The sequence below is a fragment of the Myxocyprinus asiaticus genome, chromosome 4 (genome assembly GCF_019703515.2).
Source record: "Myxocyprinus asiaticus isolate MX2 ecotype Aquarium Trade chromosome 4, UBuf_Myxa_2, whole genome shotgun sequence".
NCBI lineage: Eukaryota > Metazoa > Chordata > Actinopteri > Cypriniformes > Catostomidae > Myxocyprinus > Myxocyprinus asiaticus.
Window position 1 is genome coordinate 1,884,416 of NC_059347.1, and position 16,453 is coordinate 1,900,868.

The 16,453-nt window shown below is 36.7% G+C and overlaps 2 protein-coding genes across 2 annotated transcripts in view; one reads left to right on the top strand and one right to left on the bottom strand.

Annotated features, from left to right (window-relative positions):
• The window catches only part of fam78ab (family with sequence similarity 78 member Ab), a 432,829-nt gene that overhangs the window by 152,378 nt on the left and 263,998 nt on the right, over positions 1–16,453 (top strand). The gene's annotated exons all lie outside the window — the stretch shown is intronic.
• LOC127435774 (nucleus accumbens-associated protein 2) overlaps positions 1–16,453 on the bottom strand; it is a 65,895-nt gene that overhangs the window by 6,156 nt on the left and 43,286 nt on the right. Inside the window, exons 2-5 of the mRNA XM_051689471.1 lie at positions 12,360–13,229; positions 3,974–4,150; positions 2,973–3,078; positions 817–914 (exon numbers count right to left, since the gene is read on the bottom strand). Of these exons, the coding sequence (XP_051545431.1) occupies positions 817–914; positions 2,973–3,078; positions 3,974–4,150; positions 12,360–13,179 (1,201 nt within the window). The 5' untranslated portion in view covers positions 13,180–13,229. The remainder of the gene's footprint in view (positions 1–816; positions 915–2,972; positions 3,079–3,973; positions 4,151–12,359; positions 13,230–16,453) is intronic.

A 16,453-nucleotide genomic window follows, 5' to 3' on the forward strand; every position in this document is an offset into this window, starting at 1 on the left:
GTATTTTATTTTTCCTGTGAAACACAAAAGGAGATATTTTGAAAAGTCAAGAAAAGTATAAAAAAAAAGTAGTCCATGTGACTTGTGCTCTATTCCGAGTCTTCTGAAGTCATACAATAGACGAACAGACTGAAATTTAAGTTGTTATTAACTGAATATAGAATATCGCTGTGGCAGAGAAGAAGATTTTCAGTAAATAACAACTTTAATTTTTGTCTGTTCTTCACTAAAAGCTATCTTATGACTTCAGAAGACATGGAATACAGTGCACAAATCATATGGACTACTTTTATGACATTTAAATAATACCTTTATAGCATTGTTTGTCCATATTAGACCTTGACAGTTGTGGTTACTATGTTTTGATATTTGTTGTGAAAAAGATTCTCCTTTTATGTTCTACAGAAAAAGCAACTTGGAACATGACAGAATTTTCATTTTGGGGTGAACTGTGTCTTTGAAGTTAACATGAAACAGCATTTGCAATTTTACTTCCATGAAGTATTTTTGATGTATTTTTTAGTGAAATAGGACATTCTGCAATAAAAAATGTAGTGTGTAACTTTGATTTTAAAAACAAGACTTTAGAAAGGCTGCATTACACACAACAGTATCTTAAAACAATGACAAAGTTATTATATCTTGATGAAAGATACATACCACTGATGAATCATTCACAAATACACCACTCATCAAGAAAGTAAATAGTTAATGTTGATTTCATGTTTACTTTGAAGTGCTTCACATACTGACTGGTTGATTATAATGAGTATCCATTTCTAACATCAGTGACATCATATATAAAGCATTACATACGTTTAACAGCATTTAGGACTCGACTGTCCAGTGGTTTTCGACTCGGGTCACTGGTTGAAGATCTTATGCCTGTCCCACAGCTGTTAGCTAATGTGTTCCTGCAGGTTCAACAAACAGCCAGCAGATGGCACAGTGGAGACCAAAGCCATCAGAAACAAATCTACTGACATTCAATATGGAAATAACTTCAAATAACATGATCAATCAGCAGGAGTTACACAGACAGTTATCAAATGGTGAACTGACTCTTCTTTAAGCTCCACCCTCAGTAGTTACTGTCAGACGGGTGATTCTTATGAAACCTGTCAAGAATTTTTCTATTTTTTTTTTTTTTTACATTTTAAACTTAAAATTAAGTCTATTTTTAAGGCCATTAAGATTTTGACATTGTCACATTATTTTCTTGACAGTTACGCTTGTTTTACCCCCCGATTCTCATTACCACAAAGTGAAAAAATGATTATATATTATTTAAATTGTATTTAAACATCATAGTAGTATATTGTAAAAATAACTGAACAAACGGCATCATTTTTCCTGTAATAGATATCATCAATACGTTAATAAAAATCATCAATAAAAACAAAGGAAATAGCAAAAGTAAAGTGTCCGAATGCGTAACGGTATAGAAAATCCTCTTTTAAAACAATTGGAATAGTAAAAGTAACACGTTCAAATGTTTAACAGTAATTTTTTTTTTTTTTCACCCAATTTAGAATGCCCAATTCCCAATGTGCTTTTAAGTCCTCGTGGTCGCGTAGTGATTCGCCTCAATCCGGGTGGCGGAGGACGAATCCCAGCTGCCTCCATGTCTGAGATGAATCCCAGCTGCCTCCGTTGCCACGGAGACATAGCGCGTGTGGAGGCTTCATGCCATCCACTGCGGCAACCACGCTCAACTCACCACGTGCCCCACCGAGAACGAACCACATTATAGCGACCACGAGGAGGTTACCCCATGTGACTCTACCCTCCCTAGCAACCGGGCCAATTTGGTTGCTTAGGAGACCTGGCTGGAGTCACTCAGCATGAGAATCCTAATTTTTAACAATGGAAACAGTAAAAGTAAAATGTCCGGTCTCGTAACATTAATGTAAATCCTTCTTTAAAACCATGGGAATAGTAAAAGTAAACAATGTAACAAATAGTAAACAATGGGAACAGTAAAATGAAACTGTCTGGAAACATAACGGTAATGAGAGCCGCTGTTTAAAATAATGGGAAAAGTAAAATGCCTGAATGCATTACAGTAATATCAATCGTCACATAAAACAATGGCAATAGTAAAAATTAAAATGTCCGGACTCGAAACAGTAATGAAAATCCTTGTTTAAAACAATGGGAATAGTAAAACACCCGGATACATTACGGTAATGAGAATCCTCACCAAAAATAATAGTAAAAATAAAATGTCCAGACTTGTTACAGTAATAACAATCCTCACATAAAACAATGGGAATAGTAAAAGTAAAACGTATGGTCTCGTAACGGTAAAGAGAATCCTGATTTAAAATAATGGGAATAGTAAAAGTAAAATGTCCAGATGCATTACGGCAATGAGAATCCTCATATAAAACAATGGGAATAGTAAAAGTTAAATGTAAAGACATGTTCCGGTAATTGGAATTAAAATGTGTTTAAGTGTCCTGAAAATAATGTCGCAATGCAAAATTAATGATCCTGAACGTAGGTTTCATTTTCTTTTTCCTTTAAAATATAGTTTCATATATTGTTTGTATTTCTTTGGGGTTAAATATGACCAAGAAATTTTCCTGACAGGTTTCATGAGAATCACCCAGACAGGCTTTACAGAATGCTCCACTGGAATGCAATGGAGATTTTCATGAACAATGTAATTTTCACCAAAATAAAGTGTTAAAATGGAGAGGATGTTATTTATGATTCTAAATTGTAGGGACTCCGAATCAGAATGGAGACAAACACTTATCATAGTCACTGAAAAGAGAGAAGCCTCATTTGATTGTGATTACAATTAATTTCACTAGTGTAAGTGAACAACTGTTACTCAGTAAGGTTCTCTGAAGTCTTTAGTTATTGCCAATACCATGAACCGAATAATAAATAAATGACAGCTCAGTAAAGTTTTTAAGGAGTGGCTTTATGAGGGGTCATTGGTTTGTTTTGATGTGACAAACCTGTCGAAGAATGTAGCAAGCAGTCTCCTGAGCAGCACCTTGTGTTTGATACCAGCACACAGGTGACAGTTCATCAGCTGACCTCTGGTCATGAACACACCTGTACCTGACATACACAACATACACTTCAACTACAACTATCATCACCTCTGCTGTGTTTATAGCCAGAGAGTGTAAGACAAATATCTGGATGAATAGGAATTAAACAAGCTGTTTTAAAGAAATATTATGGGTTAAATACAAAAAAGATCTATGACATGCTGTCAGTTATAAAAGAAAATCATTTTGATACATCCCTCCTTTTGTAAAAACCAATGGAAAGGTGGAATAGTTCACACAAAAATGGAAATTCCGTCATTATTTACTCATCTTCATGTTGTTCCAAATCAGTATCACTTTCTTTTTATGGAACAAATAAGAATATTTCCAAGAATGTTGAGATTGCTGCTTTCCATATAATAGCAGTTAACACTGACTTACTTTAAAGCTGAAAAAACACTCAAAAGTGTCATAAAAGAAGTCTGTGCGACTCGTGTCCCAAGTCTTCTGAAGGCATACGATAGGTTTTTGGTAAGAAACAAACTGAAATGTCAAAGGAGAGCTCTGGTGGAAGTCAAAGATTTTTCTAAAACTTAAATTACTTATGCATGGACTACTTTTATGTCACTTTTGGGTGCTTTTTTAAAAAGCTTTAAAGTGAGTCACTATCAACTGCCTTTATATGGAAAACAAGTATCACAATATTCTTGAAAACATATTGTGTTCCACAGAAAAAAGAAAGTCAAACGGGTAACTGATAGCAGTTTTATTTTTTGGGTGAACTATCCCTTTAAAGCGCTTATATGAAATCTTCAGTAAAAATGTGTATTTTTTGAGCTGTGAAATGTCTAAATAATCCTTTTTAAGGTGGAACTACTTTTTCATTTTTGAATAATTGAAGGGCTGACCGTGAGCTTTTCTTGTAAAAATGATTATGACTTTCACTAGCCAAAATCACGTACCTCCTACTAGTTCTAGTTTCTCTCCGGGGTCTCCCTCCTTGTAGAGTTTTGGGTGGCATCGATAACCGATCTGACTGATGAGGCTGGCGGGCAGTGCCACCAGATCCCGACGAATCAGAACACAGGAACGGTTCTCCAGTGCCAGTGGCATCAACGGCATCTCAGGCTTCTCTGTAACTGTGAACAGAAAGAGAAAGTTGAACTTGAGCAGTCTGAAACAGCTCTCTTAAGAGGCATATTCACACCAAATTTGTGAAGAATTTGCAAGACGAACTGCTGACAACAGGTCTATTCACACTGAGACCGAGACAAATAAAATGAAAAAGGATTTCACCCCTGTACAGCAGGCAGCGCTATTCTACAATCACTGCACGAACCTTTCAGCATTCAGCTGTCAATGCATGAGATTAATATACAGTATTTTATGCAGTTAAAGCATTTATTTACCTTTAATTTGTCATAAATACTTCATGTTCTTTCCGTTTTATGATGCATTTGGAGGCATATCGAAAATGTATTTTTTGTGCGAGTAAAATGAGTCCAGAGCGTGGTTGCATACGTCATGTGTCTTCTGTCTTTGTATTTATGCATGTATTTCACTACGAGTATATTACAAACAAACTCTTGAACCCAGCTTTTCTATTTTTTTCTCTCCCTTTTCTCCCAATTTGTAATGCCCAATTCCCAATGCGCTCTAAGTCCTCGTGGTGGCGTAGTGATTCGCCTCAATCTGGGTGGCGGAGGACGAATCTCAGTTGCTTCTGCGTCTGAGACCGTCAATCCATGCATCTTATCATGTGGCTTGTTGAGCACATTACCGCGGCGACGTAGCGCATGTGGAGGCCCACTCTATTCTCTGCGGCATCCACGCACAACTCACCACGTGCCCCACCGAGAGCGAGCCACATTATAGCGACCACGAGTGTGGACCCCATGTGACTCTACCCTCCCTAGCAACCGGGCCAATTTGGTTGCTTAGGAGACCTGGCTGGAGTCACTCAGCACACGCTGAATTCAAACTCGCGACTCCAGGGGTGATAGTCAGCGTCAGTACTCACTGAGCTACAAAGGGCCCCCTCTAGCTTTTTCTTTTTTAATTCCTGGATAAAATAACACATGGCACAGTGATATAAATACATGTGAAATAATGTACATGAAGTAAAACAGGTATAGCATAAAATAATATAAAAGAAGACACAGCGTTTTTGTGCGTGATACGAGTAAAAGTGCATATCACCGATGTTTGCCTGTTGATTAGCGCCACCAACGCGCTGGATTGTGCAGTTTTCATCGCAGTCCAATGATAAAACAAACCGGACTGCTCTCCGTGTAAAAAACAAAAAACAAAAAAACAAACAAACATGAATAGCGCCATAGGAATCCATTGTCCGTGTCAAAAGCTTGTTAGTAATGAACATACGCACTGAAAATTTGGTCTTGGTGTGAATAGATGTTAACATGAAAACATACAGTAACTTTCAGAACTCAAAACTTCCTTCCCAGTCCAAAAAGAGCATTTATTAAAACTAAACTACAAAAACTTCAAATTTGAACACATGAGCATCCAAATTTACGTGTCAAACAACAGCTATTCTGTGTTCAGAAACTTGACACATCCAGTCACGGTGAGGTAATAGGAAGGAAGTAGGATAGATACTATTAATGCTAAACAGAAGAAGAACTAATGATTAGCATAAAATGTGGTAAAGTGTGTGAAACCTTTGCTGTTTGTGTGGTATAGCAGAGGTCTCCGCTTTGGCGCCCTCCCAGCAGGTGGTGCCCTAGATGAGCGCCTAGTTCGCCTATGCCTAGAAACGGCCCTGTGTGTGATATCTGTGAAAGCACTTTTTTTGCTGGATTGGCTGCAGACGCGTTGCTCACGATAAAAACACAGCAAAATTGTGGAATGATAGTGAGCATTTAGTTGGCTGAGATAATCATCAGTAATCGTTCTGTTATGATATTACTATGATTACTATGTCTTAACGGCTGAATTCAGGCAATTAAATGTGCTGAAGGCGATTTCAGCATTCTGAAGCTTTCATGTGACTGAGCCAGTGAATTAGCCACGCCTCCTCATTCCAAAACACCGCCCTCCAAAGATAATTTTTAGACCAAAACCGAGCAAAAGAGCAGCATTGTTTGTTCCTGTGGCTGTCAAATTCAACAGTGACACAATAGCGCCCTCAACTGACAAACATTATGAATCATAGCTTCAAATACAACACTATGAGAACGAGCAAAATTATTGACAGGTGAAAAGCGTCAATGTCCACAGTCCACGGACACATTTTTGTTTGCTGTTTACCAAATCTACAGCTGTCACAGAGAATGGTGAGATATCTCAGGACACATTTCATTAATATCTTGAAGGAGATAGGGACATTTTTTGCATACTTTTCCATGAAAAAATCACTTACATCACCTTTAACCAGGGACTAAAACAGTTCAAGGAATGAAAACCACAACCAAAAACGAACGAAATGTTTAGCAGAACATAACCGAAACCGTGAAAACTTTATTTTTAAATGCTGGTAACCGGTTATAACCAGTTAATTTTGTCCCGATAATGTTTTAATGTATAATTACTACATACACATGCACGACTAATCCAGATACAATGAAAACATTATTAGAGGTAAAAAGTACATTTCTCAGTTGTTTCCAAGTCTTCTCTGAATTATTGTAAGATATGGTGCATTAATACAGATTTGATGCTGTCGGGTTTTGACTCAGAAGCAGATCTGTAATTAAAATGATACTTAATTGTTAATTAACTGCTTATGATTTCTATGCTGATATGGTGCTGACGTATTTACACCACACAGGAAAAAAAAATAATTGCTTATTTTCGCTCATTTTGTTGAGGCAAAAGGCTTATTTGTTTTTCCAGACCAGGTCGCTTGTTTCTCTTGAGAGATCTGGAGACACTGCATTTGGTATTTCACCCACCCATTATCACAGAGTACTGTCATTTTAAAAACAACGTTATTAACCGTTCTTTTATTTTGTTCTAACCAGTTACCATTTGGAAAGGAGGCTGTGGAACTTCTGAACTGGAATGAAAAACATTTTGTTTTTAGTCCCTGCCTTTAACAGGTGATTGTGGTGTGTTTTCTTAGAATGTTTTCCAGTGAACTACATAGCTATCATACAGCCTCATAAGCAATATATTTATAGCATATAGAACTCTTAAAGGTACAGTAGCAAAAACAGCCTGTTAAATTGCAAGGAGAGAGAGGGTGGAAAATGGTCATAAAAACTGAATTATTACTGTTGTTGGTGCAAGAAATCTTGCATAACACCAGGGCTAGAGTTGAGAGGGGATGCAAAGGGATAACATCCCCCTTGTTAAAAAAAAAGGCAAATTGATCAACTGTCATGCATTACTTTGAACTATTCGTGCTAATAGAATATTTTAATACTTTATGTGTGGTAAATAATAACAGACTTTTAGTAAAGACGATCACCCATACAAATGAATATTCCAAAGAGCCGCAAGGTAATAAGCATAGATTTAGACATGTTTGGGGTTACAGCTGCATTGACTGTCTTTACTAGGCAATAATGCATAGAGTAAACATATAATAATACAGGAGATTGCTTGGAAAATATAGGCAAACCATATAATGCCATAAACATTCATTTATTTATTACCTGCATATTCCATAAGTCAAAATAATATTTTCATACTTTATATGGAGCTTATAAGGATAATATCATAAGATGGCATGGTATGCAGAAGTCCCAGTCATGTGTCATGATGTAATAACTTCTAATGTCCATATTTGAGATAACAAATCATAGTTTTGACAATTTACTGTGACATAAATTAGGAAATGACTCTCGATGTAACATTTCTAAAGTTAAACCTTGACAAAATTTGGATGAATTTACTCTGAATGGTGCCAAAAACAAAAAACATCCAGTGAGCAGCAATTATGAGATGCAGGTTGGTGCTGTTTAGGTGGCACAAGGGGGACCTACACAATATTAGGCAGGTGGTTTTATTGTTGTGGCTGATCGGTGTAAGTGGAATATATTTGTAAAAAAGTCATGATAAGCCTTTAATAGTCACAAGCATCATGTGTCCAAGTGGGTTTATAATGTGTTTTTTATGAAAATGAGACCGGAGGACAGCTGAACAAGTGATTTCATCAGACTGTCAGCAGCTCTTTACTTCAATTTAGCTGCATCAGATTTACACAATTCAATAAGAACTGCAGTAACACGACTTATAGAAAAATTCTGCTTCTATTTGTCCTTCAATCCTTGAATCTGTCCTACACACACACACACACACACACACACACATACAAGTGGTAACTGATTGCAGACAGAATGGATTTGAGAATGCCTAAATCTGATAGTAGTGCCTCCAAAAATAAATAAATTAATTAAAACTGGTACATGTCGCCCCAGGTCACTGCAGCAAAACTTTACTGAACCAGTCATTGTCAGAAAACTGTGTCATTTGTGTCCCCATTCATTATCATTACAGTTAAATATGTTTTACTGAAAGAACAAAACAATTCTACCCAAGATTTTCTTTAATTCTTTAAATAAAAATAGAATGATTTATGTAGGTGAAGCTAAGGCTAAAATGCTTTAAATATTTTCAGAAATACGCTGTGACATTTCCTCCTCAAAAAGAAATGGGGAGTGAAATCGGCAGTCTTTTTGACCACATGGTTTTTCTTACAGTGTTTGTCAGTATTTTATTATGTTTGCACTTGCTCAACATTTCAACTCTGTTATTTAGAGAAAAAAAAAAAAGAAAAAAAATTCAAATTCCAGAGAAAGACCATCTCTAAACAGTGTGTAATATTAAATCACGTTATCTTTCTCACTGGTCTTTGCTGTCTCAGTTAAACAGACATCATGGACCACCCATTGTTCACACTTCTGTTAATGCAAGTTTCTTTGCTGACGAAATGAATCATAAACAAATTGTTACAAACACTAACAGCCTGTGCTCGTGACAGCTCTCTGGCTCCCAGTCACTCGTACATATACAGCATACAGTATAAACAGAAATGATCTCAGATATTCAGATATTACTGTCACACTCATTTCACATTCGCTTGTCATTCAAGTTATTTTAAATCTCACGTCAAAGACACACAAATAGAAAAAGTGTTAAAAGCATAGTTCACCCAAACATGAGAATTCTGTCATCATGCATTCACCCTCATGTGTTTCCAAACCCATTTCACTTTCTTTCTTTCTTACGATATTTTTTTAACAGTTTTTGAGCTTTGCAGACAATGTTGTACGGCAAGCCTGATTAGCTGGCTGTTTTAAGTGCATTTCTAAATATTTGAAAAAAGAAAATGAGAATCATTGCATGTTTCCATCCACTACATCATGTGCATTATCTTGAGGGAGCCCACCTTGAATGAGTAAGAGTTGTATTTGCAGTATTGGAGCCATTACCAAAAGACGACACAGAATAAATGAGGGCTGAAATAGCTGCTATACTCATACGCCAAGGTTGATCCTTTCGTTGTGCCAGTCACATTAAGCTATCGCACACCCAATACATGTGCACAAATGGGTAAAGCACGTCATCGTTTTGCAAATAAATGGTTTCATCTTATTTTAATCTTTGTTAATACTAGTTAATAAAAATACAATTGCTGATTGTTAGTTTATGTTAGTTCATAGTGTATTATCTAATGTTAACACACAACCTTTGATTTGAAAAATGTATATGTTGAAATTAACATTAACTAAGATTAATAAAAGCTGCAAAAGTATTGTTCATTGTTAGTTCATGTTAACTTATGTTATTAAATATTGTTAACAAATGGAACCTGATTGTAAAGTGTATTATTGTTTTTTATAATGTAGGGTGGCACAGCAAGAAGGTCCCGGGTTTGAGTCCCGGCTCAGCTGGGCCTTTCGGTATGGAGTTTGCATGTTCTCCCCATGTTCAAGTGGGTTTCTTCTGGGTGCTCCAGTTTCCCCCACAAGCCCAAAAACATGCAGGTTAAGTGAACTGGAGACTCTAAATTGCCCCGTGTGTGTGAGTGAGAGTCCCCCAGCCACTGGGGGTTGCATCAGGAAGGGTGTCTGGCGTAAAACCTGTGCCAAGTCAAATATGCGGATCACGTATGGTCCGCTGTGGCGACCCCTAACGGGAGCAGCTGAAAGAAGAAGATAATTTTTTATAATATATATATATATATATATATATACAATTTTGAATTATTTAAATATAACTATTTAGAAGTATTAAATCATTATTTATTGAATTATTGTTATTTGAGGGGCTTTCTTAGCAAATATTTATATATGCGATTAATTGCGATTAATTTGATTAATTAATTGGCATACCATGTAATTTGTAACATTTTAATCAATTGCCAGCCCTAATGTTTACATGTACTATATATTAACATAATTTTTAATGTTAAAATGTACTTGTATATGTTGGAATTAACATTAGCTAAGATACATATGTGCTGTAAATGTTGTTCACTGTTAGTTTATAATAACTACTGTAGTTAACTAATGTTAACAAATGCAACCTTATTGTAGTGTTACAGATATTTTGTGGTGTTATAACGTATCAAAACTAAACTATACTAAGACTAAATAAAAACTAAAAAGATACATTTTCAAAAAATAAAAAACGAAAAACGTGCCAAAAATTAAAATGAACTAAAACTAAACTAAAATTGAAAAGCAAAACGAAATAAAAAAAATAAAAACTAGTGAAATTTTAAAACTATAATAACCCTGAACCAAAGCGACTTACAGTGCATACAGGGTACACATTTGATCAGTTTGATTCATTCACTCACACACAGAAATCTATCATTAATATCCTAAATCCACATAACATCTATGCACTTCTTGTAAAAAATTATCATTTTTTATATCAATAATTACATTTGCTGGGTTTTCACCCAACTAATTTTATGTAAATTTGTATTAAGAAAACCAGAATGGAAATGCATAATTTGCTCAAAAACTCTCAACATTTGCTTAAAAGTTTATGCACTAGGCAGAGGTGGATCTTCTAGAGTTTTGCATAAGTCAAAATGTGCATTAATGTGATGGAAACCATATATTCGCAAAACGATGATGTGTTTTGACCATGTGTGCATGTGATATGGGTGTGCAGTATCTTGATGTGACTGGCCTAATGAAAGGTCCAACCTTGGCACACAACTCTTTGAACATAGCCCTTGACATTGGGAAGTGTTTAACCTACAGCTGGTCATTAAAGTGGGTCCTCACAATCCGCTAGGACAGGTATACCAGGTATACAGAGATGGTGTATGGTGGCACATGGACATAGCAGCCATTTCAGTCCTCATTTTATGTGATACACACTCATTCTGTGGTTTCTCCTGGCAGTGTTTAATAAAACAATGTACAACTGCTCCAATAGAGCAAATACAACTCCCCCGAAACAAGGAGGTCATTCAGTAGCTCTATCACGACAAAGCAGGCTCCCTCAAGATAATGCACATGACGTAGTGGATGGAAACGTGCAATGATTTGCATTTTCTTTTGTCAAATTTTTAGAAATGCCATTAAAAGGTGAAACATTTGGATGGAAATCCAGCCATTGTTACTAATGCAAATGTCCATTCCTGATATCAACAATTGATTGTTTTGATTTTTGAGATCCGTAATTTGGTTTTCACTAGTGACAATGTTAACTTCAGATATCTGTAATGTTATTGTAACTAGTAAGAAAGCCTTTTAGTATATCTTTAGTTACTGTTCAGTTATTTGATTTATGAAATCCTTTTAGAGATATCTGAAATACAAAATTAACATGCTGAAATAAATTTACAGATATCAAAAATTAGCATTTTTATACTAGTTGTATTTTAATTGTTGACATAAGGAATGGATATGTGCACAAGTAACAATGTAATTGTTGATATCGAAAATGATAATTTTTACTAGTATTAAGAACATTGCTGATATGTGAAATTGGAATTTAAACTAGTAAGAAATTATAGATGTGTTCTGAACAGGAGTGAACAAGAGATCATTTTAAAATTCTAATAGTGAAAATGCAGATATAAACATCAAGAATTACAAAAAAAAAGAAAAAGAGGAAAATTACAAAAATGAGCACATTCACTATTAGCAATTCCATTGCTGATCTCAAGAGTTAGCATTTTAACTAGTGCAAACTGAATTGTTGATATCTATAATTAATATCCTGCACATGATTAAATGTTAGTTTGCCTTGCCATAGTTGTTGTATAGAAAAGGGCTACAGGAAGATTCTTCCAAAATTCTCCCATCTGAGTTCCACAGAAGAAAGAAAGTCGTACAGATCGAAGGTGAGTAACCACTGACAGAATGTACATTTTTGCGTGAACTGTTCCTTTAAATTAATATAAACTATATTTACTTGCGTAAGGGTTAGCGGAGCGGCCACAAAGCTGACTGTAGGTGTCGTCAGCATCAAAGGGCTCTTCCTCAAGCTCCTCATCCTCGTTCTGGTACGATGTCGGACTGTCGGTGGTCGGAAGGCTGGACGCTCCTGGACTGGAGCGTTCTCCGGTGGCCACAGGATACGGCGCGGCCCCGGGCAGAAATACTCCAGTGGCCCCGGCGAAGAACACAGAGCTGCCCCGTGCTGAACGGCCACCGTCGCCATTTGAGGCTCTTTTACCACCACTGATGTTCTGGAGGTTAAGCAGTGGATCGGATCCCTCCAGCTTGATTCTGCGCGTCTGGCCTGGCAGCAAGGGCGACCAGCCCGGCAGTCCCAGCACCGAGCCCGAGTTATTACTGGGACTCTGCGGCTCCGAGCCCAGATCGTCCATGGTGGCAGTGGCTGAGTCGCAGTGTGGTGAATTGGCTTTGAACATCAGGTCCATGCCGCGCTCCACGATGTGCTGGATTTGCAGGTAACCGGCAGTGTACATCACCACCAGCTGCTCGCTGGCCGCCATGGTGAGCTTGCCCGTGTAGCAGAAGGTGAGGATCTGCTGGAAACACGTGGGCGTTACGGACGAGGGCAGCTCAAACCGCGCTTTAGTGCTGCTGCTGAACAGGTCGCGGAAATAAAGGCTGCTCGCCGCCAGCACGGCGCGGTGAGCTTTGAAGGCTTGACCTTTGACCAGGATGGAGACGTCGCAGTACTGCCCCAGTAAACGCTGCTCGTTCAGTGAGCCCAGCACCATGCTGCCGAAGTTTGGGATCTCCACGTGAAGCATCTGGGACATAGCGGCCCGCTTTCACAAACACACCATCAACAGAGCCAGCGAGAGGTCATCTGAAGAGAGACAGTGAGAGAATGAATAAATGACAGCTGCTTTATTATTCAGAAAAGACGTGACCAAAGTTCCCACCAGCTATTTCTTTCACGATACACAATCATCTAGTACAACTCTATCAGTACAGATCTGTTATTACTTAAAGAAACATAACTAAACTTTATTACAGCTTTAACAGTTTCAGATTTGGTACCGATACTCACAGACAGTAACCGACAATCGGTTATCGGTTCTTTAATAGTGGGTCTATTGATATGGTACCATTTGTTGAGTCTCTAAAGAATAGCACCCAATAACACCAATGTATTCAACAGGACACAACTGTGCTCACTGGTTCTTCACAGGGAATTGAATCATATAATGTATTTTTGCATAAATTACTCAACAGCCATTGATTCTCAAGAGAGAAATGCATTTTAACCCTTAAAAGATTTTTGTATCTTGGAGGATATTTGAGTGGCTGGGGAAAGGAGCAATGAGTATTAGTTTTCAACTTATCAATCAACTCACAGTCTTTATCTAAAATAACATGGCAGCATTTTTTGAGAAGGCAGCTGACTTCGAGGCAAATGTTCTTATGTTTTTAATGTTATTTTCATAATTTTTACAATCTGTAATATTTAAAAAAAAGCAATATTTTTAAAGAAAAACGCACACAAACAAACTATCAAAAATATATAAAAAAAAGCTAAATGGAAAATAGAAAAAAAATAAAAGGTATCTTTATGATCCTTCCATTCTTTAAGGGATAAAATTAACAATTGGACAAAACAAAGATGAAAATAAGTTAACCCTCCTATGTTTTTCGGTCATTTTTTTTCAAAATAGATTTTCCTCATTTAATAAAAATTGTTTCCTTCATCTGAGCAGTACAAGACGGTGACTTTTCCTCCATTTGCCATCTGAACATACAAAAAATTTAAAATTAAAATGGGCTTGATTCGATAAGTCTAAATGGTAGAACACCTTTGGTATTCGCTGTCAAAATTGACAGACCATTGAAAATGAATGGAAAAGACCAAAAAACTGAGAATATTTTTTTTTATCTGTCAAATACAATCAATAAATCAGCCACAATACAGAAAAAAAAAAAAAAAACTGACAGATATTACAGGGTGAGACTCTAAAACATCCTCACTGCAAAACATACACACCCACCAGTTTGCATTTCCCCATTCATTACCACATCCCACAATAAAATCTAATTCTATCAAAAAATGTTTTTTATTGAAATTAAAAATGTAATAAATAAATGTACATTCATGCAAATGTAAATAATAATTCTTTCACTTTTTTGTAGCTTTTCTAAAACACTGAGAAAAGAAAAGAATTTGTCCACACACTGTCTGTTCAACCCTGTTATGTGACATTTACCCCTTTAAGAATAATGGTTTGATCTTTCTGACATCATATTTAAGTGACTTAAATCAAGTCTTTTTGACCACATGGTTCAGACAGAGGTAAGTTTAAGTATTTCATTGTGTCTACACTCTGTGTTATATACACTATATTGTTTACACTTATATTGGCCTCATCAAACTCATTAGTTCATCTCTGTTATAACAAAAACATTAGTTTAATCCAGAAAAAAATGGTCCTATCACAGGAACACTGACTAAACAAATGTGGTGTAGTCCCGTAATATTTGCTAGCAATAATCTTCGATCCGTAACATCCACCCCAAAACATTTTAAATGTAACATGGTTAGCATAAAACATGTTTTGAGAGAGAAATGCTATGGGTTATCAATATTTTTTCAATTGTAATGTGTGATTTATTACAAAGCACACTACTACAGAGTGCTACTACCAGAATGTACTCCGTTATCTATTCAAATTATAAGCATATAAATTCTAAACTTACTGTAATGGGGTTGAAGTAATGTCGTGCTTTTGGGTTAAGCTCAAGGTTAGTAATGATAAATAAATATTGCTATCTGTATCTGCATCGGCATCGAGACTAAAACACTTGAAGACTGATAAACATATTTGAGCTCAGAACGTTCATCAGACACAAACACACTCATTACACAAACCCTCATGAGTCACACAGTGACACACGACACACATCACACTCGCTCATTCATCACAATGTGATGACAAACACTCATAAACAACACACATGAAGAAGTTCCACTGTTGAGAAACGCTGAAGTCCATTTCCAGGAACATCAACTGAAATACAGCTGCCTCCTTCACTCCTCCCTCTATCTGTCTCGCTCACACACACAACTGACCTTAAGAGTCTGTTCAGATGATAATAAAGCTTTCACCAGCCAACACTAGTCCAAAAGAAACACACACACACACACACACACTGTCTGCGGCAAGATTGAGAATTGAATTTGCTCGTTATGGATTGGAGAGAGATTTGGAAAGCTTTAGAGAGAATTGTTGTATTGTGTTGTACAAATGAGGAAAAGCAAGCATTCAAAAAAATTAAAAAAATAAATACAATTTGGCTTTAACTATTTTCATTAGTGGAGCAAATATAGGCAAAATAACTGACCATATTGTGTCTAAAATTAAAGTTACTCGATATATGGAGATGCCAAATTTGGCAGATGAGTTCCATATCCCCCTCACTACTGACCCTAGGTGGCGCTATAATGCGCAGTTGTATATTAGAATCAAAATTCTTTCAAGCAGAACAAAACGTATATCTCAGATACGGGATTTGCAGGAAATGAGGGCCCAAATGCAGGAAATGAGTAAAATAATGGTTATATTAATCTAAAGAAAACAAACAAGAAACACAAAACTCTCACAGGGGAGAGAAAACAGATAAGCATAAACTAGAATAACCTAAACTAAAAAGAACTGTCTGGAAACAGGAACACAACAGGCACTGACAAACAAAATGACCTGACAAACACAAGAGGGACAAAAGGCACAATATATAGAGAGGAAAGCACATGAATTAGCATAACAAGGACTAAACAGGGAGAGTGGTAGGGGAATGTGGGGGCAGAGTCAGGGAAGGACATGGCAAGACAAACACAAAGCCATGTGCTAACATACAAGACAAACTGACATGAGTGCACATGGCGATAAGGAATCAAACAGCCATGTGCACTCACACAAAGATGAGACATGGAGCATGAGTGTCTGGATCCAGACTCAAAACAGAACCGAACTAGGCTGAAGAGTCAGGACCCAGACACCATGCTCCAAACATGAAAACACAAACACAGAACATGGATGTCAGGATCCTGTAACCACA